This window comes from Caretta caretta, chromosome 10 (genome assembly GCF_965140235.1).
Source record: "Caretta caretta isolate rCarCar2 chromosome 10, rCarCar1.hap1, whole genome shotgun sequence".
NCBI classification, from domain to species: domain Eukaryota; kingdom Metazoa; phylum Chordata; order Testudines; family Cheloniidae; genus Caretta; species Caretta caretta.
In genome coordinates, this window is record NC_134215.1 from 289,182 (window position 1) to 315,495 (window position 26,314).

At 43.0% G+C, this 26,314-nt stretch overlaps 1 protein-coding gene and 1 long non-coding RNA gene across 4 annotated transcripts in view; one reads left to right on the forward strand and one right to left on the reverse strand.

The window, feature by feature from the left end:
* Positions 1-10,909: 10,909 nt before the first annotated feature.
* Positions 10,910-26,314, reverse strand: part of PDPK1 (3-phosphoinositide dependent protein kinase 1) — a 174,301-nt gene continuing 158,896 nt past the window's right edge. For 2 of the 3 annotated variants that reach the window (XM_075133342.1, XM_048866420.2), the window contains 2 exons: positions 22,791-22,849; positions 10,910-16,639 (listed from right to left, as the gene is read on the reverse strand). In XM_075133342.1, coding sequence (XP_074989443.1) covers positions 22,805-22,849 — 45 coding nt within the window. In that variant the 3' untranslated portion in view covers positions 10,910-16,639; positions 22,791-22,804. The remainder of the gene's footprint in view (positions 16,640-22,790; positions 22,850-26,314) is intronic. The other variant, XM_048866421.2, reaches the window with a different exon arrangement.
* On the forward strand, positions 23,553-24,808 carry LOC125643579 (uncharacterized). The gene is made up of 3 exons (XR_007358753.2): positions 23,553-23,915; positions 24,434-24,546; positions 24,663-24,808. It is a non-coding gene; the product is annotated as an uncharacterized LOC125643579 (long non-coding RNA).

The window sequence follows — 26,314 nt, forward strand, 5'->3', positions numbered from 1 at the left end:
CCCCAAGGTACATACTATTTTACCTTTTGCCCCTGGACTTTGTTGCTGCCACCACCAAGCGTCTAACAGATATATAAGAGGGAAAGAGCCCGCTTGGAAATGTCTTTCCCCGCCACAAAATCCTCCCAAACCCTACACCCCCTTTCCTGGGGAAAGCTTGATAAAAATCCTCACCAATTTGCATAGGTGAACACAGACCCAAACCCTTGGATCTTAAGAACAATGAAAAAGCAATCAGGTTCCTAAAAGAAGAATTTTAATTGAAGAAAAAGTAAAAGAATCACCTCTGTAAAATCAGGATGGTAAATACCTTACAGGGTAATCAGATTCAAAACACAGAGAATCCCTCTAGGCAAAACCTTAAGTTACAAAAAGACACAAACAGGAATATACATTCCCTCCAGCACAGCTTATTTTATCAGCCATTTAAACAAAACAGAACCTAACACATACCTAGCTATATTACTTATTAACTCTTTACAGGAGTTCTGACCTGCATTCCTGCTCCGGTCCCAGCAAAGGCAACACAGACAGAGAGAACCTTTGTTTCTCCCGCCCCCTCCAGCTTTGAAAGTATCTTGTCTCCTCATTGGTCACGTTGGTCAGGTGCCAGCGAGGTTATCCTAGCTTCTTAACCCTTTGCAGGTGAAAGGGTTTTTCCCCTGGCCAGGAGGGATTTAAAAGTGTTTACCCTTCCCTTTATATTTATGACAGGGGCCATGACCGAGATGCACTGCAGTACAGGGTTAAAGTGAAGGAGCACAATCCCTAGATGCATGCAGCCAGGAGCTGTTCTCAAGCCAAGAGGAAGGTAGCCAGTTGCTGTGGCCGGTGCTTGAGGAAGAACAAACACCAGAGGAGGTGCCTGGTAAGTGGCTTGTATTTTGGGAAGAAAGTTATTTGGTGCGGGCTCTTGGGGCAAGGAGGGTTAGGGCTGCATGCATGCCTAGATGCGGAATAGGGCATTGATGTGCTCTCTCACATTGTGGTAATCGGCCTCAGTGATCTCTTCAAAGGTCTCATGCAGAAGCTGGGGAATCCGCTTGCGCAGGTTCCTTGGCAGAGCCACTGTTGTCCTCGTCCCAGTAAGGCTAACATGTCTGCGCCACTGTGCCGTGATGGGTGGGGGGACCATTGCTGCACACAGGCAAGCTGCATATGGGCCAGGGTGGAAGCCACATTGTAGAAGACCCTCCCTTGCTTCCCAGGTCACCCTCAGCACAGTCGCGTAGCCAGGTGGAGGGAAAAGGGGGAGCGATCCAAAAAAAAAAAAAAAGTGCCACCCGCTGCGGCGCTTTTACTCACCCGGCGGCGCTCCGGCGGCCGGCCCTCCCTCGCTCCGGGTGTCTCCAGCGGCACTGTAGGTCCTGCCACCGAGGTGCCGCCGAAGACCCGGAGCGCCGCTGGGTGAGTAAAAGCACCGCAGCAGGTGGCGCCTTTGTTTGGGATTGCTTCCCCTGTTCCCTCAACGAGGGAAAATTTAAAAGGCGCCAAGACATTGACAAGGCGCCACTTGTGCTCAGTGGGGGAGTGGCCGCTGCCCCACTCCCCCCCCAGCTACGCTACTGCCTCAGCAGCGAGATCTCTTCCAGGACGAACTCCTGTGGAAAACGTGGGGAGAGTGTTCAGTATAGGGGCCCCACTGCTGTTGGCTCTCCCCAAGGCACAGGACAGTACGGCCGTGAAACAATCGGTCCCCTTGCCCCTGTGCTTACTCACCATTTTGGGGCTCCCATGGGTTACGTGCACTTGCTTTGGGACTGACAAATTATGCTGTTGTGTAGACTGTGCTTGCCCTTATGCACGGGGGAATCATTGCTCTGGCTGGTGTGAACAAAGCTGCCTCTGTTAAGTGTTGCATTTTGGCTTTACAGATGCAACCTTGAGATCTCAGCCGTCTGTGTTATCACCGACTGAAAGACTCCAAAGAATTAGGAAGCGGCCACGTAGAAGCAAAGAGGACATGCTGCATGAAGTAATGCAGCAGTCCCTTAATAAAAATCAAAAAGCGCAGGAGTGGCAGGAGAGTGAAAGGAGGGTCCGCCGGCAGAATGCGGATCGCCAGCACCAAAGCACAGAGCGGCTGATAAGCATCATGGAGCACCAAGTGGACTTGATCCAGGCGCTCATAGCAATGCAGGTGGAGCACTTGCGCGCCCGCCTCCCCCCTGCAGCCCTTGTCCCAAAACTCTTTCCCTTGTGCCCCCATGTCACCTCCAACTCACTTTCCCCAACATCCGGGTTCTTATCACCACCAGCTGCCTCCAACACCTGTGGCTTCACCACCCAGCCCTGCAAACTACGACCCTTACCCACTGCATTCAACCCCCATCACCATTCAGTATAGCCATCCTGAAGTGCAGCGCTCATTGCACAGCACTCCAGACAGGAAGACTGAGTATGAGAACAGGACATATGCAAATCTGTTATTGTACCGTTCCCCACCCCACCCCCTTGCCCTTTCTGTTTCCCAAGCAGTTGTTTTTCTTTTCAATAAACTGATTTTTTGTCTTTGAAAACATTCTTTATTATTGCATAAAGTAAAAGATGCCTTAGCCCAGGAAAGAAACAGGCACTGCAAGTCAGCGTAGCAAGCACAGATTCCTACCAACATTGGAACCACTGCACTTCACTCCCATCCAGGGCACCAAACATTACTGGGGGCTTTCAGCCTTAAATTGCTCCCCCAAGGCATCCCTAATCCTTGCAGCCCTGCGCTGGGCCCCTCTAATAGCCCTGCTCTCTGGCTGTTCAAATTTAGCCTCCAGGTGTTGAACCTCTGCAGTCCATGCCTGAGTGAATCTTTCATCCTTCCCTTCACAAATGTTATGGAGGGTACAGCACGCAGATATAACCGCGGGGATGCTGTCATTGGCCAGGTCCAGCTTCCCATACAGACAGTGCCAGCGGCCCTTTGAATGGCCAAAAGCACACTCCACAGTCATTGTGCACTGACTCAGCCTGTTGTTGAACCGCTCCTTGCTGCTGTCAAGGCTCCATGTGTAGGGTTTCATGAGCCACGGCATTATGGGGTAAATGGGGTCTCCAAGGATCACAATGGGCATTTTGACTTCCCCTACGGTGATCTTCTGGTCTGGGAAGAAAGTCCCAGCTTGCAGCTTCCTGAACAGGCCAGTGTTCCGAAAGATGCGTGCATCATGCACCTTTCTGGACCAGCCTGTGTTAATGTCAGTGAAATGCCCACGGTGATCCACGAATGCCTGGAGAACCACAGAGAAATACCCCTTTTGATTAACGTACTCGGAGGCTAAGTGGGCTGGTGCCAGAATTGGAATATGCGTCCCATCTATTGCCCCATCTCAGTTAGGGAAACCCATTTGTGCAAAGCCAGCCACAATGTCATGCACGTTACCCAGAATCATGGTTCTTCTGAGCAAGATGCGATTAATGGCCCTGCAAACTTGCATCAACACGATTCCAACTGTTGACTTTCCCACTCCAAACTGGTTAGCGACCGATCGGTAGCTGTCTGGAGTTGCCAGCTTCCAGACTGCAATAGCCACCTGCTTCTCCATCAGGGCAGCTCTCAAGCTCGTGTCCTTGTGCCGCAGCGTGGGGGAGAGCTCCTCACACAGTCCCATGAAAGTGGCTTTTCTCATCCGAAAAGTTCTCAGCCACTGCTCGTCATCCCAGACTTGCATGACAATGTGATCCCACCACTCAGTGCTTGTTTCCCGAGCCCAAAAGCGCCGTTCCATGGTGGTGAGCATGTCCGTGAATGCCACAAGCAATCTCGTGTCGTATGCATTATGCGAGTCGACATCATCGTCGGAGCCCTCACTGTCAGTTAGTACTTCAAGAAGTAACTCGACTGTAATTTGTGACATGCTGGTGAGACCCATCAGCATATTCCTCAGCAGTTCGGGATCCATTCCCATGGACTGAAAGGGAAGACAGAGCGCGCAGTTCAGAAACCACTGAAATATGGCTCCAAATGTGGACGGAAGCACAGGGATTGCTAGGATGCCAAGCGATGCATCACGGGGCGTTGGGCTAGGACCCAGAATGACCTGCATCCCCCGCCCCCTTCCCACAAACCACAGCACCAGAATGGGAAGAGGTGCTCTGTGGGATAGCTGCCCATAATGCACCGCTCCCAATGCTGCTGCAACTGCTGCAAATGTGGCCACGCCAGTGTGCTTGAAGCTGACAGTATGGACAGACTGCAGCGCTTTCCCTACTGTGATCTTCGAGGGCTCGTTTAACTCACAGCGCTCTACATTTGCAAGTGTAGCCAGGCCCTATATGCAACCTGTCCATCTGTCTGTTCAGGCTTTCGTGTGAAGGGGTGAACATGGGGCACACTTATCGTTACAACTTGAATTCTAGGGATGGAGTGTTATGGTCAGCTTGACATTGGTTAATTTTGTTTATATATTATGTAGCATGGCCCAGAGCTAAGTGTTGGGCACATTTTTAAAATGAGACTCCCACAAATTATCTGCTCAGTGGAAAAGGTGTAAAATTCAGACCTTTCTAATTGTGAGAACAAATCAGGATTCAGGGAAATGCATTTGAACTGTCAAAAGGATCGTGAAAGTAAAAAATAATTATAGCAGCTATTTACCATGGCATTACTGTCAAAATTGTGAGAAAACAATCACAGGAGAGCTAATGAAGTGAACTTATGTCAAATATGGAAAAAAGGGTTGTTTTACTTAGGGCAATGGTCCCCAAACTTTTCATGGTTGTGCCCCTCCAGCCCGGGAGCTGGGCCAGGATCGGTGGTGTGGCTGGGGGGTAGGGGTGCAGAGAGGTGTTTGGGGGCTGAAAGCAGAGCCGTAGCTGGGGGCTGAGGCTGGGGGTGAAGCTAGGGTTGGGAGCAGAGCCGTGGCTGAGGCCTGGGTCTTGGAGCGAAGACCACAGCTGCGGGCGGGGCGGTGCTCCCTCCCCACCACCCGTAGGGGCTGGCTGAGGCCCCATCACGCCCCCCTGAATGTTCCTCCCCACCCCCTTGCGGGGGGGTGGGGGGTGGAAGAGACTCTCCACAGTTTGGGGACCACTGACTATGGGGATGGGAGGCTGGATATCAGTTTGCCTCAATGCTGAAGGGGAAAATTCCAAATTCTGGGAGTCATAACTGAAGGAAAGAGCCTACAGATCCAGTGGGTAGTTATTAGGGTGCAGAAGCAAACAATCAGGTTACAAGCACCAGGAGCTTGCTTACACAGAACCAATGAGGGAAAATACGACTCTTAATATCACGTTATTTTACACTAACAGTAAATATGAGCATTAGCATATGCGAGGAACGTTTTTAACAATGTCGTGGAGACCTGCTCTCCACAGTTGTGAATTTCATCAGTCCCAGCAGCCTGGTAATTTGGGCACAGTCCTAGCAAAATAGGAAAATCTAAGCCACCTAAATATAGGAACCTCTTGTGTGAAACTACTCAGTATTTTTGGTAGGATGGTAACCCTCTCAGTGCAGATTAGCATTCAAACAGGCAGTAGTTACAAATTTCCACTATATTAGCCACTGGGTGACAAGAACAGTTGCAACTGGAGCAGACTGCAGGGATGAAACATCAGTCTGCACTGATGTAAACAAATCAAATTCTTGTTTGTGCTACAGATTGCTTCCAATGTGCTTATCAGCCACCTAAATAAGCAGTTACGGCTGTAGGATGTAGATAGTCACAGGTTCTCCATATGGGAAAGCAGAATGGATTATTTTGTGATAATGAGCCATGAAATTCATGCTAAAACTTAAGAGGTCCAATAGGGCAAACAATGCATCAAAGTAGTTCCATAAGCTCCCATTAAACTGAGGGTGACTATTACAATAATTTCTTGCATGATGGGCTGTATGTGGTTTTAAGCCATATGACTAACTTTAATGGGATTTGGAAAATACTGTGATATGATGGGCCTGATTTTCAGAAGTGCTGAGCACCCAGAAGTCCACCAGTGGAAGCTGTGAATGCTCAACACCTATGAAAATCAAGACCAAGACTTCATGATTTGGGATATGCTCTTTGTTAGGATATAGATATTCAGGCCTGTCTGTAAAGGCCTGTACTCTAAGAATTTAGGTGTATTCTTGTCACTTGGCTAGTTATAGAGGTATAAAAGAAAGAATCAAAATCACTGTCTGCTGGTGAAAGGGCCTTCTCTCACTGTGACAGTCTGAGGCTCTGTTCTTAGGCTAAGGCCTTTGGCTAAGCAGCAGAGGCAGCCATAAGCTGGGAAGCGACCGGTCACCTCCTCAAATTCCAGACTAGTCACATTGAAATAAGGTGCTATTGGGCTGTTAGGATACAATCCTGTCCTGATAATGCCTATCACCTCCGAGAAAGGGAAGTGCCTAGAAGAAGTAAAAGGAAACTTAGTTTGATAGCATCCTGTCTGGCAAGAACTCACTCATCAATAGCTGGGATGTGAAATCCTCACTTCTGTATTGTTTTGTCATTATAGTTCCCATTTGCTATTGTTTGTCTTTATAATCTCTGTCTGGTTCTGTGATTGTTCCTGTCTGCTGTATAATTAATTTTGCTGGGTGTAAACTAATTAAGGTGGTGGAATATAATTGGTTACATAATCATGTTACAATATGTTAGAATTGGTTAGTTAAATTTCAGTAAAATGATTGGTTAAGGTATAGCTAAGCAGAACTCAAGTTTTACTATATAGTCTGCAGTCAATCAGGAAGTGAGTGGGTGGGTGGGTGTGTGGGGGGATGGGAACAGGGAATGGGGAAATTGGAATCATGTTTTGCTAAAGGGGGAAATGGGAACAGAGAATGGGGGTGGGAAAATTGGAATCATGTTTGGCTAAGGGCAGGAATGGGAACAGGGACACAGGTGTAAGGCTCTGTGGTGTCAGAGCTGGGAAGGGGGACACTAAGGAAGGAAACTGGAATCATGCTTGCTGGAAGTTCACCCCAATAAACATTGAATTGTTTGCACCTTTGGACTTCGGGTATTGTTGCTCTCTGTTCATGCGAGAAGGACCAGGGAAGTAAGTGGGTGAAGGAATAAGCCCCCTAACCCTCTTGAAGTTTGGATTGTTTTGTTTTTGACTCTGTGATCTTCAGAACACACAAACTGTTGTATTAGCCCAGACCAAAAGCCCATGTAGTCTAGTATCCTTTCTCCATTATATGGTCAATGTTGGATGTTTCAGGAGGTGTAAACCCTCCATACTCATGTAGCTAATAATATTTACAAGTTGAGATGGATGCTTTCTTCCTAGCTGTGACACCGCACCCCATATTCTTCACAGTGATATTATATAATGATATGCTTATGGCATAATTATGAAGCATTTTGTACAAGATGGGTCATGTGAGGCGTCACTGGAAAAGTTATGATTTGCTGAACATGATTATCCTATTTGTATGCATGCATCATTTTTGTATCTGAAGTTAGGAATATTGAATATGTATCTATTTCAAATGTGCTTACTCCGGGTGACACCCACAAATAGCCTTTCTGGTACAACAATGAAGAAGCCAGACAGTGCTGATGCCCCGTCAGCAAAGACAATGTACCCTGGAAGAACTTAACCTTCCTGTGAACCCAGACAGCCTGTAAGTAATGGCTGCTATGACTCAGCAAAGTATGCAAGGGCATGTGACCAGGCAACATGACCCTGGACTCCATCTTGGGATGTCAGTGTTTTTCCACAAACTGAGTTTGGGACAAAGGGTTCCCACCATATGCTAAAGCTATATAAGGCAGGGAGTGATGTCATTGCTTGTTTTTCACTCCCCACAAAAGAAGACTCCTGAAAACACCTGAGGAATAAGGAGTGAACTGGGGGAAGTGCTGGACCCAGGCTAAAGGTATTTCTAGCCTGTGTATGAAAAACCTGGGGCTTCCAAGCCGCAAAGCAAGTGTAGTTTGTGCCTTAAGAATCCGCAGCCTGCTTGTATCATCTGTCAGGGTGAGAGATTGTTAATTCAAATCCTATCTTTCTAGTATGTTAAGCTTAGTTTGCATTTTTGTTTATTTGCTAGGTAATCCGCTTTGATCTGTTTGCTATCACTTAAAATCTATCTTTTGTAGTTAATAAATTTAGTTTATGTTTTAATCTAAACCAGTGAGTTTGGAGTGAAGTGTGTGGGAATTTTAGCTCAGAGAGGCTGTTGCATTTCCTCTCCACACTGAGGGAGGCGTGAACTCTATGAGCTTACACTGTACAGTTCCCTGTGCAGCGCAAGAAGGTATAATTTTGGGTTTATACTCCACTGGGAGGGAGATGCATGCCTGGGGAGCTGGTGGTTATCTTGGCTGTAGCCTCTCTGTTGTTGGATCATGCAGTAGCTGGTCAGAGAGCCTGCATGTAACTGCAGCTGGGTGTCCCCCTACCTGTGTGAATGCTGGAGGAACTGTAGGACTAGGTCTGCAGCTTGTCACAGCAGCACAGTGAGAGAGGGAGCCCAGGCTGGTGGGTCAGAGGGCTCAGTGGTACCCCAGTTCCAGGTGGCACTCCGGGGGGAACCGTCACACTAGCAGGGCATCAGATTTATATTCTATAACACAGACCTTTTAAAAATTTTGTCCTTGTTGGTGACACTGCAGATGCTCGTTACTAATGTTTGTTCCTAAACATCTAATCCTTTATTAAAACCTATTCAAGGCTATTTACATTACTAACATCTTGCTGCAGCAAGTTCCAAGAGGAAGTTACTTACCTGTAACTTACCAAACTCACCCATTTCATCCTCACCCATAACAATTTTACATTCAACAACAAACACTTTGTCCAAACCATGGGAATAGCCATGGCTACTAGGATGGCTCCCCAGTATTCCAACCTCTTTATGTGCCAACTTGAAAATTTTTTGGACAAATGCACCACAAAACCAGTGATATTCTTGAGATACATCAATGATATTTTCATCCTCTGGACAGACAGCTCAAATGCTCATCGATTTCCACCACAACGCGCCCCCCCCCCCCCGCCTCCATTAATTTCTCCCTGGAACACTCCCACATTAGCATCAACTTCCTGGACACTACGATTAACTTTAACAATGGAACCTTACAGACAAACATATACAAGAAACCATTGGATCACCATACCTACCTTCACAGATCCAGCGTAACAGCCATGTTAGTCTGTGTTTGCAAAAGGAAAAGGTGCCACAAGTACTCCTTTTCTTTTCACAGATCCAGCAACCACCCCAAACATACCAAGAAATTTGTTATCTACAGCCAGGCATGCAGATTCCACAGAATGTACTCTGAGGAGACAGTCCAGGATATACACCATAACATACTCAAAACCACATTCACCAAACAAGGACACTCCACCAGAGAAATAGGTTGCATCATGGATTATCTCCAAGCACCTAGCATTGTACAACCTAGGAAAAGACAAGTGATGAGCCATTAAAGTTAATGGGAAACCACTGAAACAATCTGAAATTGAAAAGAAAAACTCCAGTCTTGAAAGGAGAGAATTTTCCCCACCACAAATCACCACTCTGCACCATATCCCTGTTACAAGGAAAGGGGTTTAAGTGAATGCTGTCCAGAGCTGAGGGACAGTCTCAAAGGCAAGGAGAACTGTCAGAGTGTCTGGTAGTAAAGAGCTCAGGGTAGATGGATTTGGGGTGACTCGGGGCCAGAGTAAGGAGTAACTAGGCTGGAGGAAACCAGGGTGAGACCTTTATGCTCACAGGCTGGCTACTGGTGGTAAGGCTCATAGCAGCATAGCATTAAGGCACCCGAAGTTATACGGCAGGCAGTGTGAGAACCCCGTATTAGTCTCACTGATCCCTAAAATGTCACAGGAAGTGAGACACCCTGGGTCCAGTCTCCTTGCTTCAGTCCCTCTTTCATTATTTCTCTAGAATGAAACAGCTTCAAGAGGAGAAACTGAGGGAGTCCACATCAGATTATTCCATAGCTCAGTGGTTAGCGCACTCTCCGGAGGGATGGGAGACCCCTGTGCAAACCCTCTCTGCTCTCCCCTGCCCCCGGCAGAGGGAAGCGTGGAGTCTGGGTCTGTCACGCCCAAACAAGCGTCTAACCACTGGCCAAAGTGGTGAGGGTGGCGGCAGCAGCACTTCCTCCTCTAAGCAAGGAAGGAGTCTAACAATTCCCACCAGAGACTCCTTGGGTGCTTCGTCTCCCTGACATCAGTAGCGAAGCTGGGGGGAGTGGGGCAGCCGCCTGACCTGCCGCCGAAGACCCGGAGCGCCGCCAGGTGAGTATAGCGGGAGGTGCCTTTTTTAATCTCTGCTCCCCCTGTTTTTTCCACCTGGCTACGCCACTGCCTGACATCAGATGTGTGGTTCCCATTTGAGGATTGCTGAGGAGAGCTAGGCCCCCTCCCTGCAACCTGGATTGAGGCACCGATCTCCAGGGGTAGGGCTCTGCACACACCCCTCCTGTCAGCCTCTCCCATTGGCTATTTTAGGTGGTTCCCACCTAGGATGCTGGCTTCCGTGGATTACATTCTAAGGTGCTTATCTCTCCCCATTCATTGTATAGGAGCCTAGGGCACCTAACTAAGCCTTGTGGATTGCAGGGTTTTTCCAAGCACCTAAAAATTAGGCAGTGACATCCCTGGTGCAACAGCTCCATCCCTTTTTGGATCTTGGACTGTGTTCACCCTCCCACTTTACCCCCGTCTTGGTATACGGTCGAGCACTTTCCGATAGTACACACATTAGAGGAGAAGATTATACCCACTATACCAGTTAGCAGCAAGCATTTTTTAATCTGACAGTGAATAAAACGTGAGTTTCTTATGTCCCCAATGACTACTAAAAGTGTATTGGTAGCCTTTAGTGACCAAGAATTTTCAAGGCAGTGTAGAAAGCATAGAAAACTGGGTCAGTAGTATTAAACTCTGGGCTTATTAGCTATGATACACAAAAACTGTCAGCAGTCACAGGGGTTTGGGAAAAAGATTTCAAACATCAGACAATATCTTAAAAGGGAAAAACAGGTTTATTTCATGCATTTTACAATAAACTAGTGTTACGAAAAGGAGGTTAAAAATACCCATTCATGTTTTAGTTGTATATTTGATCTAAAAATTATGGGTAACTGCATCTACCTTAAAACAAGTTGGGAAGCCCTACTAGAGGTTTATCCAGGGAACTTTCTGGATTCAGCTCCATGTCAATTTCTATGCTAATCATCTTGGCTCATGCAAAAGCATTAAAGCCATGTCAGAATTCAAACTTTGCTGCAATAAGAACACTTCAGAGATAATGAACTGGCACAAAAGGAAACTGTTATTGCTAATCCACTATCCAGGAAATAAAACATTGCAAGTATGTCCTCCTGGGCCCTAACACAAACAGCTGATGCACAACTTACTGTCAGACCACCAATAAAACTGGTGAATTGGGTAAAGGAGACCTGGACAGCCCATTGGAAATGAAGATTTTCAAACCCAGGTTCAAATCGGGCTCAAGTCAGCAGTGGCTGAAAGTAGTTGCCCTCTGATATCTGTTCAGTGATAAAGAAAATGGTTCTGTGGTCTTGATTCAGTTCCTAGTAGTCAGGTTGGCACTATTTGGCCTATAGTGCATAGGCACTTGCTCTTTCCTGGCAAACACACGTGGGCCAAGTTTACTTTAGGTTAACTGAGCATAAGATTTTGGAAAAAAAAAAAAAATCTGCAAATGGAGCATGAGCCAGGCACACAAATACATCAGCCACTAGATTCCAGAAGACCAAGCCTTGGAGATGAGACCATTGTTAAGGTGGGTCAAAATTTAAGATCAATAGCCTTTAGTCCTTTAACTTCTGAGGGAGAGCACTGTCTACAGAAGTGTTACAGTAAAAGCGTGACATCACCCAGAAGTAATAAGGTAGCTTTCTACACTATAATGTAGATTTCTCTCTCTCCATGGCAGTCAATGTAACTATCACTAATATCCTAATAAGAGCCCTTTGAATATTCATTGACAGCTGCATTTGCAACAGTGTTACTAGCTGAGTTTTACAAGAGTGTATTCCTTGTTAGACTTAGCTAAAGTAAAGGGAAGCTAATTTGCAATGGAATAACCTATGACTATTTCCTGAGGAAGGAGAACGTTCCCAAAGTCTCCTTATTCCCAGTTCTATTAACAGAAGCTGTTAGGTTTCAATATTTACACAAGAGAGTGACAGACGATTGTGCTGTCTTCTGCACTTGCAGTCCTACCCAGATGGAGGCTGGAGTGTAACAAAAATCAAAGATCTGCTATTTGTGATTGGCTCATAATGTTTCTAATATGGATGTTCAGAGTTTGTAAGATGTAAGAAAAATGCAATAGCTGGTCTTTAAAAATATTTATGCATGTTTATCTGGAACTTCAAATTAGCCCTGGGAGGTGTATTAGCCCTTGGAATTCTCAATGCTTTGAATTCAGACATATTTTCTGTCTGGGATAGTTACCTTAGGCAAACTGAACAATAAAGCGTGGAAGATTTAGCCCTTTAAAGTGTCTATTTGGCAATAAGCCTTTAAAGACAGTTGCCTTTTGCGGTGAGCCACAAGATACTACCAGTTACCTTCGAAGGGAGTTTGAAGAGTCTCCTGCACATTTAAGTGAATACTGATGGGATTCACTCTGTTCCTGAGTCCCCTATTTTACACACATAGATCTAACTGGGATCCTGAGATGGTCCCTAAAACAGGAAACAGATGCAAATTAAAATACACAAAAACAAACGGAGCAACTTAGGGACTTACATATTTCAAAATCGCTTTCTGCTAAGCAATTGGACACTTTCAGCTGCTGCTCATCAGCAGTTCTAGTCCCAGGTTGCTGAGCCAACAGGGATGCTGCTCAAGAAAAGAAACCCTCTTTCCTAAGACCCCAGATGCAAGGGCGGACTGAAGAACAGCAGTAATTTGAAAGAGCTGCATTCACATCTCCTGGGAAGGGGAAGGTTTGTGATATGGAGGGAGTAAATCAAATAGGTGCAAATGAAATTCAAAGAGATTCTCTCCACCCCACCCTCCATGAATGCCACCCAAACTGCTGGCTCTTTTGATGGGTTTCTACTTGCAGGAAAAGGCCCATCTCATAGGCCTTGTCTACACTGCCATTTTACAGCGTTCCAACTTTCTCGCTCAGGGGTTTGAAAAAACACCTCCCGAGTGCTGTAAAGTGGCAGTGTAGACCGCGCACCAGCGCTGGGGGCTACTCCCCTCACTGGTGCTGCAACTACACAGTGCAACTGGTGCTGTTGCACTACCGTGGAAGCGCTTTAACGTCGCTAGTGAATACACAACCGTACTAACATTCTCCCCCACTCCTCAGGAAGCTATGCCCCCAAACACCAGACTGTTTCACAAGACTGTAATTAACAGACTCAAGACAGACAAATTATCTCTTGTATGAAAAGCCACTTTAATTGTTTGTCTGCCTTGATCTAGCGTACCCTCATTCTCTTCTGCTATAACCTACCCATGCTTATGATTTAAAATCTTAGGCTGTAATACTGTTTTCATCAATTGATAAAGTAGCTTACTAATTCAAAGAGTCTGACCTGACCATCCTGTCTACCTCTTGCTAGTGTAGCTAACCTTATTCTAAGTTACCAGATTTCAATACAAAAAGAAACCAAATTTTAGTAGAGGGAAACTCCTGGGGCTTTAGGAAAAGAATTCGATAGTACAGTAGAACCTCAGAGCTATGAATACCAGAGTTACAAACTGATCAGTCAACCACGCTCCTCATTTGGAACCGGAAGCATGCAATCAGGCAAAGGCAACAGCAGAGACAAAAAACAAAGCAAAAACAAGACAGTACAGTACTGTGTTAAATGTAAACTATTAAAAAAAATAAAGGGAAGGTTTAAAAAAAAGATTTGACAACGTAAAGAAACTGTCTCTGTGCTTGTTTAATTTAAATTAAGATGGTTGAAAATAGCATTTTTCTTCTGCATAGTAAAGTTTCAAAGCCGTATTAAGTCAATGTTCAGTTGTAAACTTTTGAAAGAACAACCATTATGTTTTGTTCAGAGTTACGAACATTTCAGAGTTATGAACAACCTCCATTCCCAAGGTTTTCTTAACTCTGAGGTTCTACTGTACATGCACCTAAGTGAATGTCTCAGATGTTAAAGAAATATGAAATTAATAAGGGTAACAGCAAGAACAGAAGATTAGTTGACAAAGTCTGTTACAGCAGCTTGCAAAATCATTTACCAGATATTAGCCTAATAATTTATAATTTTTTTTGCTGAAGTGAGAGACAATAGCTCTGTGAGGTATGAGACAGAGAAAGTGCAAAATGTTAATGATTCAAACATTTCCCCAAAATCATTTTTGCTACTACAAGGGACAATGTAAACCAGGGTGCAGATAATCCCATCAAAAAAAATAAAAAGCAAATTTATTAAACCATAAAGTATTCCAGTGAAAATGCCACTCTCTAAAAGTGGCCCTTTTCATATATATCCTCCAAGTTGTTTCAATTTGCTCAGTTTCTTACTCATGTTTTGCTTCTGCAATCCTTAAGGATCTCAGGTAGTTTATGAAAATCCAGTCTTCTGCCTTCTTTTAACAACAGAAGACAACACACAAAAATGCAGATTTTGGAATGATATCAATATACATTTTTAATAATTATAAGGCATTAAAAGCCATTTAATCCAATGCTGAATTTACTCTGTAGAGCACAGCAGGAAAATAGGAAGCCTTAAAGGCCACAATTCCATGAGCCCCGGAACCTGAAGAACATGGGTCATGTCAAGCTGCTTAAACACAGTGACTTTTTCAGCAGAGGAAATGCTATGGTATGCATTTTAAGACAAACAACCGCTATGCTTATCTTTAGATACACAAGATTATCTGTTACTATTTAGAGGAAATTTAGGCATTAACTTCAGGCTGATAAAATATGGATGCCTAAAAAAAAAAAGTATAAAAGTATAAACATTTTTCCCTACAGAATAATTACATTTTAGTAAATTCAGTTAGGTCCTAACATCTTAAAAAAAGACAAACATATTAACGTGGTATTGTGGAGGGGCCAGCAGACCGCATCCAAATGGCAAAATGCTTTACAAACCCTGTCAAGCAGTAGATGCACGGACAAAACGTTTAGCCCACTGCATAACCTGCTTTGTAGAAATGGTTTTACAAACTGTTTATGCCAAACTTATCATTGTACAATAAGTCTTAAAAAATATAGATAGACCCAAGATGCTTGAGAAACTGGTTTTCATGTGGAGGATTACACATTTTACTGGTAGAGGATATGGTATATGCAAAAATTCTCAAGTTATTTAATGAAACAGTTTAAAAGGCTTTTAGAATTCCAGACCATCTTGGATAATCCTGTTTAAACTCCCATCCACTGCTCCACCTAGAGCTACGCAAGCCAATGAAGCTGCAAGAATTGAGAGTTTTACGCAATCAATTTAGTTACATCTGTTTCAAAAAAAGTCATGCTACTGGTTTTGTTTAAAACACAATGCACTAAAAAGCTCCAGTCTTGTGTTAACATGTACCACAGGCCTGTCCTAATACAGCTGTGTGAAAATGTTTTCAGGCAGCATTCTTATAATCATCATAAAGAACTGCATAGTTGAAACAATGTAGAGAGATGGACTGTAAACATCCTGAAAATTCAAAGCAATTAATTCAGATTTTTAATTGGGTGAGCTTGTGTTCGCTCTTAGGGTAACTTTAAACCCATTCACTGAGATCAGAATCTAACACTATCCAGCCACGTAGCTTCACAAACTCCAGCTCTTAAAAATACCCAACAAAATCCAAGAGGAGCTTGACACTTGTAGGCATTTCTAAAATGTACAACTAAACATTTGGTTAGCAACAAACATTTCAAAAGAGACAAGATGTTCAGTTGTGACAATTTAAGAAATTTTGATTTTCCTTTCAAACATTTGGCTAAGACTGGAGCTTATCTTCTGCAGGAGGAAGTTATTTTGACAGGAGAAACATCAGAGATGACTCAGACAAAAAGACATTTTCTCCAAGTTTAGTATTCCCTTTGACTATTAAAATAAGCCATCAACCCAGTCAGTATTTTACACCCATTCTTTATGGGAATCTTTTGTCTGGGGTGTAACTTTTTACAAGGTAGTTTCACTTCATCTCCTACACCATTCTTACCTAATAGAAAATGTGTCACTGAGCCATAAGGAATGTGCAGTATAAGACAGTAAACTGGGGCTGTCATTGATTCAAAAACCAACTACGTAGGCCCAAATATTTGCATTTATGGGCTGTAATATATATGTAGCACCAAATACAGTGTCCTTTAACTGTTTGCAATTATTAATACCAAAATCATTTCAAACTGATCAACATTGGATCATCCAGCACCAGGTGTAAGTGCTACATGTCTCAGAGGAAAATATGAGTGTATGATTGTTTCTTTCTATGTGACCAATATAATTCAGCCCATGAGAGACTACAATCGTGCACTAGAACCAAGATTAACACACTCTCTCACATCATCTATTCCCATTCAATAATCTTGTGATGTTTTCAGCCAGCAAATTCAGTCTATACCAGCTTATAGGCAAAAATGGTTCAACCCAGATCAATAGAAAATTTTCTAAAGCAGATTTCTTCCTCTCACAGCTAAGCCTCTTCAATGTGACAATTCACTGCATCTTGGAATAAAAGAAATATTCTTCAGTGCTCAATATGTTCTTCACATCCTGGAACCTCGCTCTTGCAAAATCTGAAAGAGACAGTTAAAAATTACACACATTAAAATTTCCCAATATCAGACCCAAAGCCGGGGGGCGGGCGGGGGAGAGCAAAAAGAAATCACTGTATTTCAACCATGTGATAAAGCCCAAATGGCTGGCTTAAGGACTTTCCTGAAACTGATGCCTTAATATAGAAAAACAGAGAATAGGCTATACGTCACTTACGAACTATCATTAACACACCTGTACAATAGATCACCATTAGTGTATTTGAGTCAGACTAATAAGAGGAAAGATAGAGCATTTAATATTGTAAGGGGGCAGTAAAAGTAGAGATCAATCAGACAAATGAGCACAATTGGTCATCGATGAAGTTCACAGCACACAGAGCAAACACAGAGTTCCTAAAAGTCACAAGACGGTAGAGAGAGCTGCAAGGATAGTAGGGCTAGGCCAGTTTCTCTGATCCTAGAAGCAAGGCTGTGTAGTTTGTGGGTTACCAGGGAAAATGGAGAACAATTGCCTTTTTCAAACTTGGGATTTTTTAAATTGTACTTGCTTTAGTAACATCTCCTGTGCTCTCCCTTGTTTTATTTATGACCTGTGTCACTTAGAGTAGCAATGAAATGTGCATAAGTAGCAATAAGATGTGCCAACGAAACCTTGGCAGGGACACAATTATAGTCTGAAAAAACAAGCAGCGTTTGAAAGTCAGGAGTATAAAAGCTTACATGGGCCAGATCAACTCCTATACAGAGTAGGCTGATCCATTAACCCTACAGTATCTGCCCTGACCTCCTAAAGCAGTCCTCAGTATTCGTTATATGGTAAATACAAACAGCCAGATTCTTGACCCGATGGGACTATTTGTTAGGCTACTAATATGTGAAAGCTATTAGCTTGATGTATTAAGTTAATGTTTTACATATATCTTCATGTTTGATCAATAGTATTTAATAGAATTTCATGCAATATATTGCCTTGCACAATTTCTCTTGCATACGTGAAGAGTCACAGTTCATATGCAAACCTTTCTTTTGGTGGGATGGGACACTTTGTGGAGTTCACTTTTCCAAGTACTATCTTGCCCAACACTGTTATGCTTTGTGAAGCGGAAGACGGACAATTAAGAGATACAATGGTTTTTGAAGCATATTGGTTACGTTTTATGAGAAGTGAGTTTAATTCAGGGGATAGAGAGGAGATGTTAAGAATCACACTTTGACAGGATTAATGTTGCCCACCCCACTGCAGTTGTGTGACCTTAGGTTTGTAAGAGGAGACTACACTGAATTGGAGACCTCCTCTGCCCTTAAGACACCATTCAAAAACCAGCCTATAACCCACATAAAGTGGCCCAAACTTGTGCACACAAACCCTAAATTCACATTAAAACGCTACCATTTTGTAGCACGCATCTCAAAAGACAGAAATCCTGTTTGAAGGATTCCACTCTCCTGCAGTGAAGAGTGAGCAGAGCCTCTCCTGGCGTGGGGGAAGAGGATGTACTCATTTTGCCAAGAACAGCCCGTTTGCTACAATATTCACTGCAGAAATCACATTCTGAAAATTGGGACTTTAAAATATTTTCTGAAGATAATTGAGTTTAAGTATTTGCCTCTGAAGTATCCAGGGTCTCTTCTTGGCATCTGCTCACCACTTTTCCTCTGCTCCCTCTGGTGGTTTTGGCTTTCCTGTCACCACCCGCTTCATCTCAACCCCATAGTATGGGCTCTAAATTCTTGCATGATGGTATCCAAGCACCTTAGATTAGCATCTCACATTACTAGCCTCAGTTTTTTCATGTAACAGGTGACTAGTAATGAGCAGCTCAGTTATGATGGTGATTAGCACCACAGGGAAGCCTACAAATAAACTAAGGAGCAAGTCTTGATAGTAGTCAGACAAACTAAGCAAAGCTTTGAATATGCCAGCGACAAGTACAGAGCACTGGCATGTGGCTGCCTTCATGGTGCTGAAAAGGCTTTCTGATCCAACCACGAGGAGAAGGTATATGACAGGCCAGGCACATTCCCTGGCAGAGGCAGCCACTGGTGTCATGCAGAATTTCCTTCTCTGGTACTTGCAGTGGAACAGAATGTTAAAACCATGAACATCTTACACTGATTACCGAGTAGCACCTTCCCTCCCAAAGGATTTCACAGGCCTTTACAATACACATACAAATACACCTGTCCCTCCGTACTTGCAGGGAGGAACATGGCAGCTACTTAATAGGGCACAGAAGCTCCATTTTAATGAATACACCAAAAAACTTGACATTTAAACTTACAGTTGAATTTCATATGGCAAGTAACTAACTTTTCTAGTTTCAAAATCGGCCAACAGTGGATAAGCCTTTCACATCAATTACAGCCAATTAGGATAGTCTTTCCTGATATATATAATGCTTTAGGATCTTCAAGGATTACAATTAGTGAGACCCCTCAGTTGTATGATTTCTCCTAAAAAAGGTAACTTCAGAGCAGACTGCTGTCTAGCACTACAGTGCAGATCTTGGTTACGTAATGACTTAGGGTCTGTCTACGCTACAATTAAAAACCTATGGCTGGCCCGTGCCAGCTGACTCAGGCTAAGGGGCTGTTTAACTGCGATGTAGCCGTTTGGGCTGGAGCCCAGGCTCTAGGACTCTGCTAGGAGCCCGAATGTCTACATCACAATTAAACAGCCCCTTAGCCCACATCAGCTGCAGGTATCTAAATGCAGTGTAGACATATCTTGGAGGGAAAAGTGCCATCTATTGACTCACCAACAGTACTTCCTGCAGCACCTGGATTTTACTTTGTGGTTGGAGGGTTCCTATTCACACTGTATACTGTTCCTGCTTAGGTTTGAGAGCAGATGAGATCACAACTTGTATTGCTACGAAGTTCCTATGAAAGGTTTCTAGATGGAGTATGAAAAGTTTCAAATTATGTATCAAAAGCAAATGCTACATATTTCAGCATTAAGAAAATTTATCACCTGTGCTTCTAGTTAATTAAAAGTATTCTATAAGAAACTGCATGGCAAACACAAGTGATTTCAGTGAGTAAAAGTCAGGCCTTGAAAATTTACTTGACAACTGCAAGTAAAGAGATTTGCCATGGTGAAAAATACATGCTACTGTGCCCCCTGCAACTTAAAGTTAGAGGAACAGTTAGGTACTGTAATTGTAATATTATCCACCAACATTTATTATATATATTGCAACAGCACCCGTGTATAGTGTTTTCCAAAACACAGAAGAGGGCACTCCCTACCCCAAGCAGAATACAATCCAGTTAACTATCAAACTTTAAAAGCACACATCTTACTACTAGGGCTGGTCAACTGGCAGGAAAAAGACATTGGCTATGTTATTCAATACATTCCACCATATGATAGTCACCAAGCAGAATGTGACCAGCATGACTGAATACCACAAAGAAAACTATCAGTTGAATAAGTTAGTTGATGAACTCCAGTGGGTTACAGAGTAGCAGCCGTGTTAGTCTGTATCCGTAAAAAGAAAAGGAGTATTTATGGCACCTTAGAAACTAACAAATTTATTAGAGCATAAGCTTTTGTGAGCTACAGGCTACACAAAGAAGTTATACCAATTCACTTAAAGATGTGATGCTGAACTGATTAACTAATTGAGTTTAACATCACACATTTAGTTAAACCAGCATATGCAGACACTCATATCAGATTCAACATGGCTCATCTTGCTTTAGCTTGCACCTGTAGACTCCTAGAGTTCAGGGAAGAAGGGATAACCAGATAATCTAGTCAGACCACTGACAGCACCTAGCTCCTGCACGCTAAACTCAAACCCAGATTTAAGTATCACATCCCACAGGAAACGAAGCTATTATGATGTGCCACAGGGAGATAATAGGAGTGAGTGAGTTGCATGTCACTTGTAACTTTAGCACAACATTTAATTCTGTGTAAAGCGGATCACAGTCAACAGCACATGCATACTCCCCAACCCTTTTCTTGCTTTTGGTTAGGCATTTTCCTACGTGGCTTCACTTTACTTTCTCTTTTCTGTAACAGATCATGGTGATGTTTCTCAAGTCATTTTCAAAGTGTTTCCTCTTTACCTTCTCTCATTCTCCATCTCCTAACCTCTCTTTCTCTTCACTGTGAGCTCTACCTCCTGCCCTGAACATTTTGGTTTCTTTTCTTCCATATACCCCACAAATCTGTTTCTCTCTCATATTTTATATGCACACCCTGTAATTCTCTTTCCTAGCTTATCCCATCAATCTCACACTCTTTCCCTATGTCATTCATTTGCTTGACCACATCCCATACCCCCTCACAAAAATGGTATTGAAATTTTACAAGATGGCCATTACCTACAGAATTAATTCCACAGACCTATACGAGATAACGGGCGGGGGATATAGGCGGAACGGTCCAGGGCAACAACCTGGTGAGAAAGCAACTGCTTCTCCCATGCCAATCTGTTTGACTAGAGCAGGGGTAGGCAACCTGCGGCATGTGAGCTGATTTTAAGTGGTACTCACACTGCCCAAGTCCTGGCCACCGGTCCGGGGGGCTCTGCATTTTAATTTAATTTTTAATGAAATTTCTTAAACATTTTAAAAACCTTATATACTTTACATACAACAATAATTTAGTTATATATTATAGACTTATAGAAAGAGACCTTCTAAAAACATTAAAATGTATTACTGGCACGCAAAACCTTAAAATTAGAGAGTGAATAAATGAAGACCTGGCACACCACTTCTGAAAAGTTGCTGACCCCTGGGCTAGAGGAAGGTGTTGGGATAGGGATGCTGTCCCTGGACTCTGCTCAGTGGCTTTATTTTCATACTAGCCTCTGGCTAGTAGCTGCCGACACATATGAATGCCTCCTGTCCCTAACCATGGCTGGGTAGTAAAATATATTTGGTTCTTATTTTCATTGCTGCCCACAGGATTCTGAACAGGAGTAAGAACTGACAGATGCTGGTCAGTAGTCACTGTGTCACTTAGGGAAACTCTGAGCTGCCTGTTTGTAGAGTCCCTGAGTTTATACTCATGTGATAAATGAAAGTTTCATACTGACCATAAGGACTAATCATTTAATTTAAAAAAAAATGAAAGCTTAGATTTTGCAAAAGTAGGCAACCTTCCCCATGCATGCTTTTCAAACATTTTATTACTGCAAGATAAATGTATCTTTTTTAACCCATATGCAAGCAGCACTGAAGTTGCTTGTAAAAAAGCTGCCTTTCCAAAGGTACAGGTAAGAAAGGATTTGGAGTATGATCCCATAAGATGCTGAATACCACCAGATTCCAGTGATTTCACCTGGGCTTTGCAGTATTGAGGAGTCCTGATGAGCAGTAAGTAACAGATATAAGCAACAGCAGACTTAAAATAGAAATGATTGTCAACAAAAACTTATTCTCCATGCACTGCTTCAAGCATTGTAAGGCCACTTCTTGGTAATTCATCATAATAATTTGAATTTCAGTTGCACTGTCCATTTAGGGACCTCAAAGCACTTTACACTCAGTAAATTAGGACTTGGCCTCTCCCCAGTGAGGTTTTTTCCATTTTAGACCTGTGGAAACTGGAGCACAGAAGTTAAGTGACTTGTCTATATTCATACAGAGGGACTGAGGCAGAGTGGAGAAAAGAATGCAGACCTGCGGACTCCCTATATTGTGCTTTAATAGGACCATCCTTGGCTAACATACTTCAGATGGACAAGCCTCTTAATAGGTTGCCAAATCAGACATTTACTGAAGATTTTTATTAGCTGCCATTATACACAAAATATATGACAAGAGAAAAAACAGGCCATGTAACAACAACAAAAAAATAGAACCATTTCTGTCTAAAAATATTTTCCCCTAGAATCTGTATAAAGAATTTCCCCTCTCCCAGCATAGCTTTAAAAGGACTGATAATGCCAGCGTTACTTATGTAAAAAAGCACAAGAGCCAGTACAGGTCTTGTCATGTCATCATCATCTGTGCAACAGATCATACTATAAAGTCTATTACCATTTCTACCACTGTGATTTTCACCTGACACTAGGAATAAAGGTAACTATGACTACAGAACAAATACACCACTAGGACTAGCCAGAAGATGGTACTGGTGAGGGGTAGGTGGCAGATGGGGCAGAGGAAAGCATGTGGGTGAAGTCCTAGGGCAGCTAATGCTCACCATGACATTTACACTTAATCTGAGTCATTCATATCGTAATCCGTCTCTTCATCCTCGCTCTGAATGGCATGCAGCAAGTGTAAAGAAAGGGAGGGAAAAGAAAAGATTGAAAGTGAGTCAGAGCCAAAGCAAAGTACAATCCACTTACACTTGAGGTATGTGAGGTTATTTTACTTTAATCCAATTCTTCATAAGGCAATAAGATACCACACAATTTAAAAGCAGGGAACATTATAAATAGCAGGAAAACTAGTTTTCCCCACTGTCCCAAGTATCAGCAGATTACTGCTAATGGTTCCATTCAGTTCAGCATTCACTTGACACAATGAAAGGGAACACTGTGTAATGAGACAGCTAATGTTACATATGCTACCTGAAACTTGTGAGCTCTGCAACTGGCTCCATGTGTCTGTGGACTCTTAACACTCGGAAACTTAGCTTTGGAGGCAGACATCAGGAGGAACATTGGGTCATCCCCTCCTAATACAGCAACTCAAGGAAGTGGGCAGGGAAACCAAGTGGATTTGGGAATGGAGAGCTCAGAGAATCACAAGCTGCCCCACAAGCACCATTGAAATAGCTTAAGTAATTTGGCTCAAAGGGGTTAGTTTACTCCTCCCAGCTACATTAGAAAGTTACACATCCATTCCAGCTATCAATAATAGGACTCAGGGAAAGGCAATGGCTGAGTGGCATTGCTTCCTCAAATGCCACAAGACATCCAACTTTTGGGCAAGCTGGTAGGTATACTGTTTAGGTTGTGCCTATGCAGTGGTGATGTAGCTATGTTCGTCCCAGGATACTAGAGAGACAAGATGGGTGTGGTAATATCTTTAATGGACCTACTTCTGTTGGTGAGAGAGATAAGCTTCCGAGTTTACACAGAGCTCTTCTTCAGGTTGTGACTGTTATTGTTCTACTGAACTTAGCCCATTTTAAGTTTTATTTAAAACAAAAGTTGAAGAGTTTAGTAAACTACAATTAGAATCTACAGAAGCCAGAATGGAAATGAGCTTGAACAGAAATCCAAATCAGCAACGAAATGGCAAAAAATGAATGAACTGTTCAGAAAGGAATCTAAATACTTTACGTAACACTCATGCACACAGCCCTTGGAAGCCTAAGGTAAGGCTGTTTTCCTTACTAATTCCTCAAGATGTAGTCCAAGTCCTGGGCTATGTACATTCATTGTAGGCCTTATTTTGGGAAGGTTCCTGTATGGACTTTGCAAACACAAGGGTGATAGGTTAGTTGCATTTGAGGGGTGTTCTGAAACAGATGGCCTTTCAGAATGCTCAGAGTTGTTTCTTCCAAAGTAGGAAATAATTACAAAGCAGGGTATATGCTAAGTTCACTTCATGGGAAATATCTCATAGTGTGAGATTCAAGAGTCAGTCTATATACTTATCACTGTGTAATGCTGGCTCATAGAGGAGCACATTTTATGCTATTTTACAGCTGTGATACATGGCAGCAAAATCTTCATTTATCAAACTTTACTGCCATAGCTCAGTATTACTAGCATGTCACTTTTGGAGAAAGTCAATAATGTAGAATACCTGTCACTGGGGAAGATTTTAGTACCTTTGGAAAAACTACTTTCAAGTTTTAGTTGCTATTGTTTCTTGTTCTATCCTATTTAGGCAAATTGCGTCCTCCATGAAGAGGATACTAGATAAAAAAACCCACCAGAAAAGAAAGAAAAACTGGAAAAGTCAGATCAGCTGGGGCTGCTCCCAACACATGTTTTTTTCTGGTTTGTAAACCCCCACTATTAATAAAGATTCTGGTAATCTGGTGGGTAATGCAGAATTAAATACAATGGCCCTTACATAACTGTACTGATAGAAGTTTTTTTGTTTTTTTTTTAAGATGTCATGACAACGATTCTTGTGCTTTCCCCTTCACAGCAGCATGGATCAGAGCCACCTAAATATTTGTCAATATGTAATTCTGGGTGACCTTCATTATCGTTTCAATGGAACAACAAGATGTTGAAGGTTAAATCAGACACAGTTTAGCAGATTATGGATTTGAGGCTAAACTGGCTTGAAAAATCCATCTGTCGAGAGGACAGACCCCAAGAAACAGTTCTGACTCAACATTCAAGTACTTTTCAACCCAAAAGGATTAAAAAAACAACAACCCACAACCCTCACGTCCCCAATACTCTGTTAACAGTATGTATATTAAATGGAAACTTCAAAAATCTCTCCTGTTGCACCTGTCCACAGTCCCTACCCCACTACTCACATCCTCTTTTCTGACATGCTCTTTAGTTTAGAACATCCCTCTCCAACAGTTGCACCAACAGGCAAGTTTATGTAGTTATGATTCGAATAAATCCTCTCCCAAAACTAAGGGCTTGTCTACATTGCCCGCTGGATCAATGGGCAGCGATCGATCCAGCGGGGGTTGATTTATCGCATTTAGTCTAGACGTGATAAATAGACGACCAAGCACTCTCCCTCGACTCTGGTACTCCACCAGGGCGAGAGGCGCAGGCAGAGTTGACGGGAGAGCGTCAGCCATCGACTTACTGCAGTGACGACACCGTGGTAAGTAGATCTAAGTACGTCGACTTCAGCTATGTTATTTACGTAGCTGAAGCTGCGTAACTTAGATCGATCTCCCCCCCCCCAAGTGTAGACCAGGCCTTATACCTGCATTTTGAGGTTAGCTCAAGTCTGGTAAAGACAACTCTCCCATCCCAAACCTCCACTGGCCAATGCACAGTGGAACAAAACTCTTAATTTCTGGGGATTCTTTCACTCACTTTCCTTTTAAAATGACTTTACTTGACATCAGAGAGAGCTTCCAACTGTGCATTTTCAGCCACGCAACAGGACTATACTTGTTCTTGGTTTTTAACTAACTCTTACTGTTCTAATCTCATGCTACTTCCCACTGTGCTCATTCTTTCTAGTACACAACTCCCTTCTGTGCATCAAGACTCCGGGTGAGCATTTGAGACACAGCAGCGTTCTTCAGAGTCCCTCTACCAAGCCTGTGAATTTCACTGCAGAGAGTATAAATGCTGGCATCTCTCAAATGTCTGAATAACCAAGAGTTGCACTGTACTTGTTCTGGACTAGTCCCTCCTCTTTAGACGCCCACACTGTTTGGTTTGGTATTCTACACATTTTCTATTAGCCTAGTATCCAGTCAAACTCTGGGCCCTTCTGAAGCATGTTATTGCAGAAGGGTCACTGAAGTCCCTTGTAAAGATATGCATTATGGTCAGTAATTCCAGTTTTTGCTTTATTATTTTTATCTTGGTGGTGCACATATCCCAGCCCTGAGGAGCTTACAAACTAAGACAACAAGCAAATGATGTACAATGAGGGATAAGGATGCAATTAAAATACACACACACTGCTTAGATACCACACACACACTTATTGCTTAAATACCACACCAACATATAACTTATCAGCTTTTCCATTTCTTTCAGGCAGCATGGCAAAAGTGAGTTTTGAAGAGGGGAGGGCAGTGGGCTTACACATGCGTTCAGGAACAGTGAT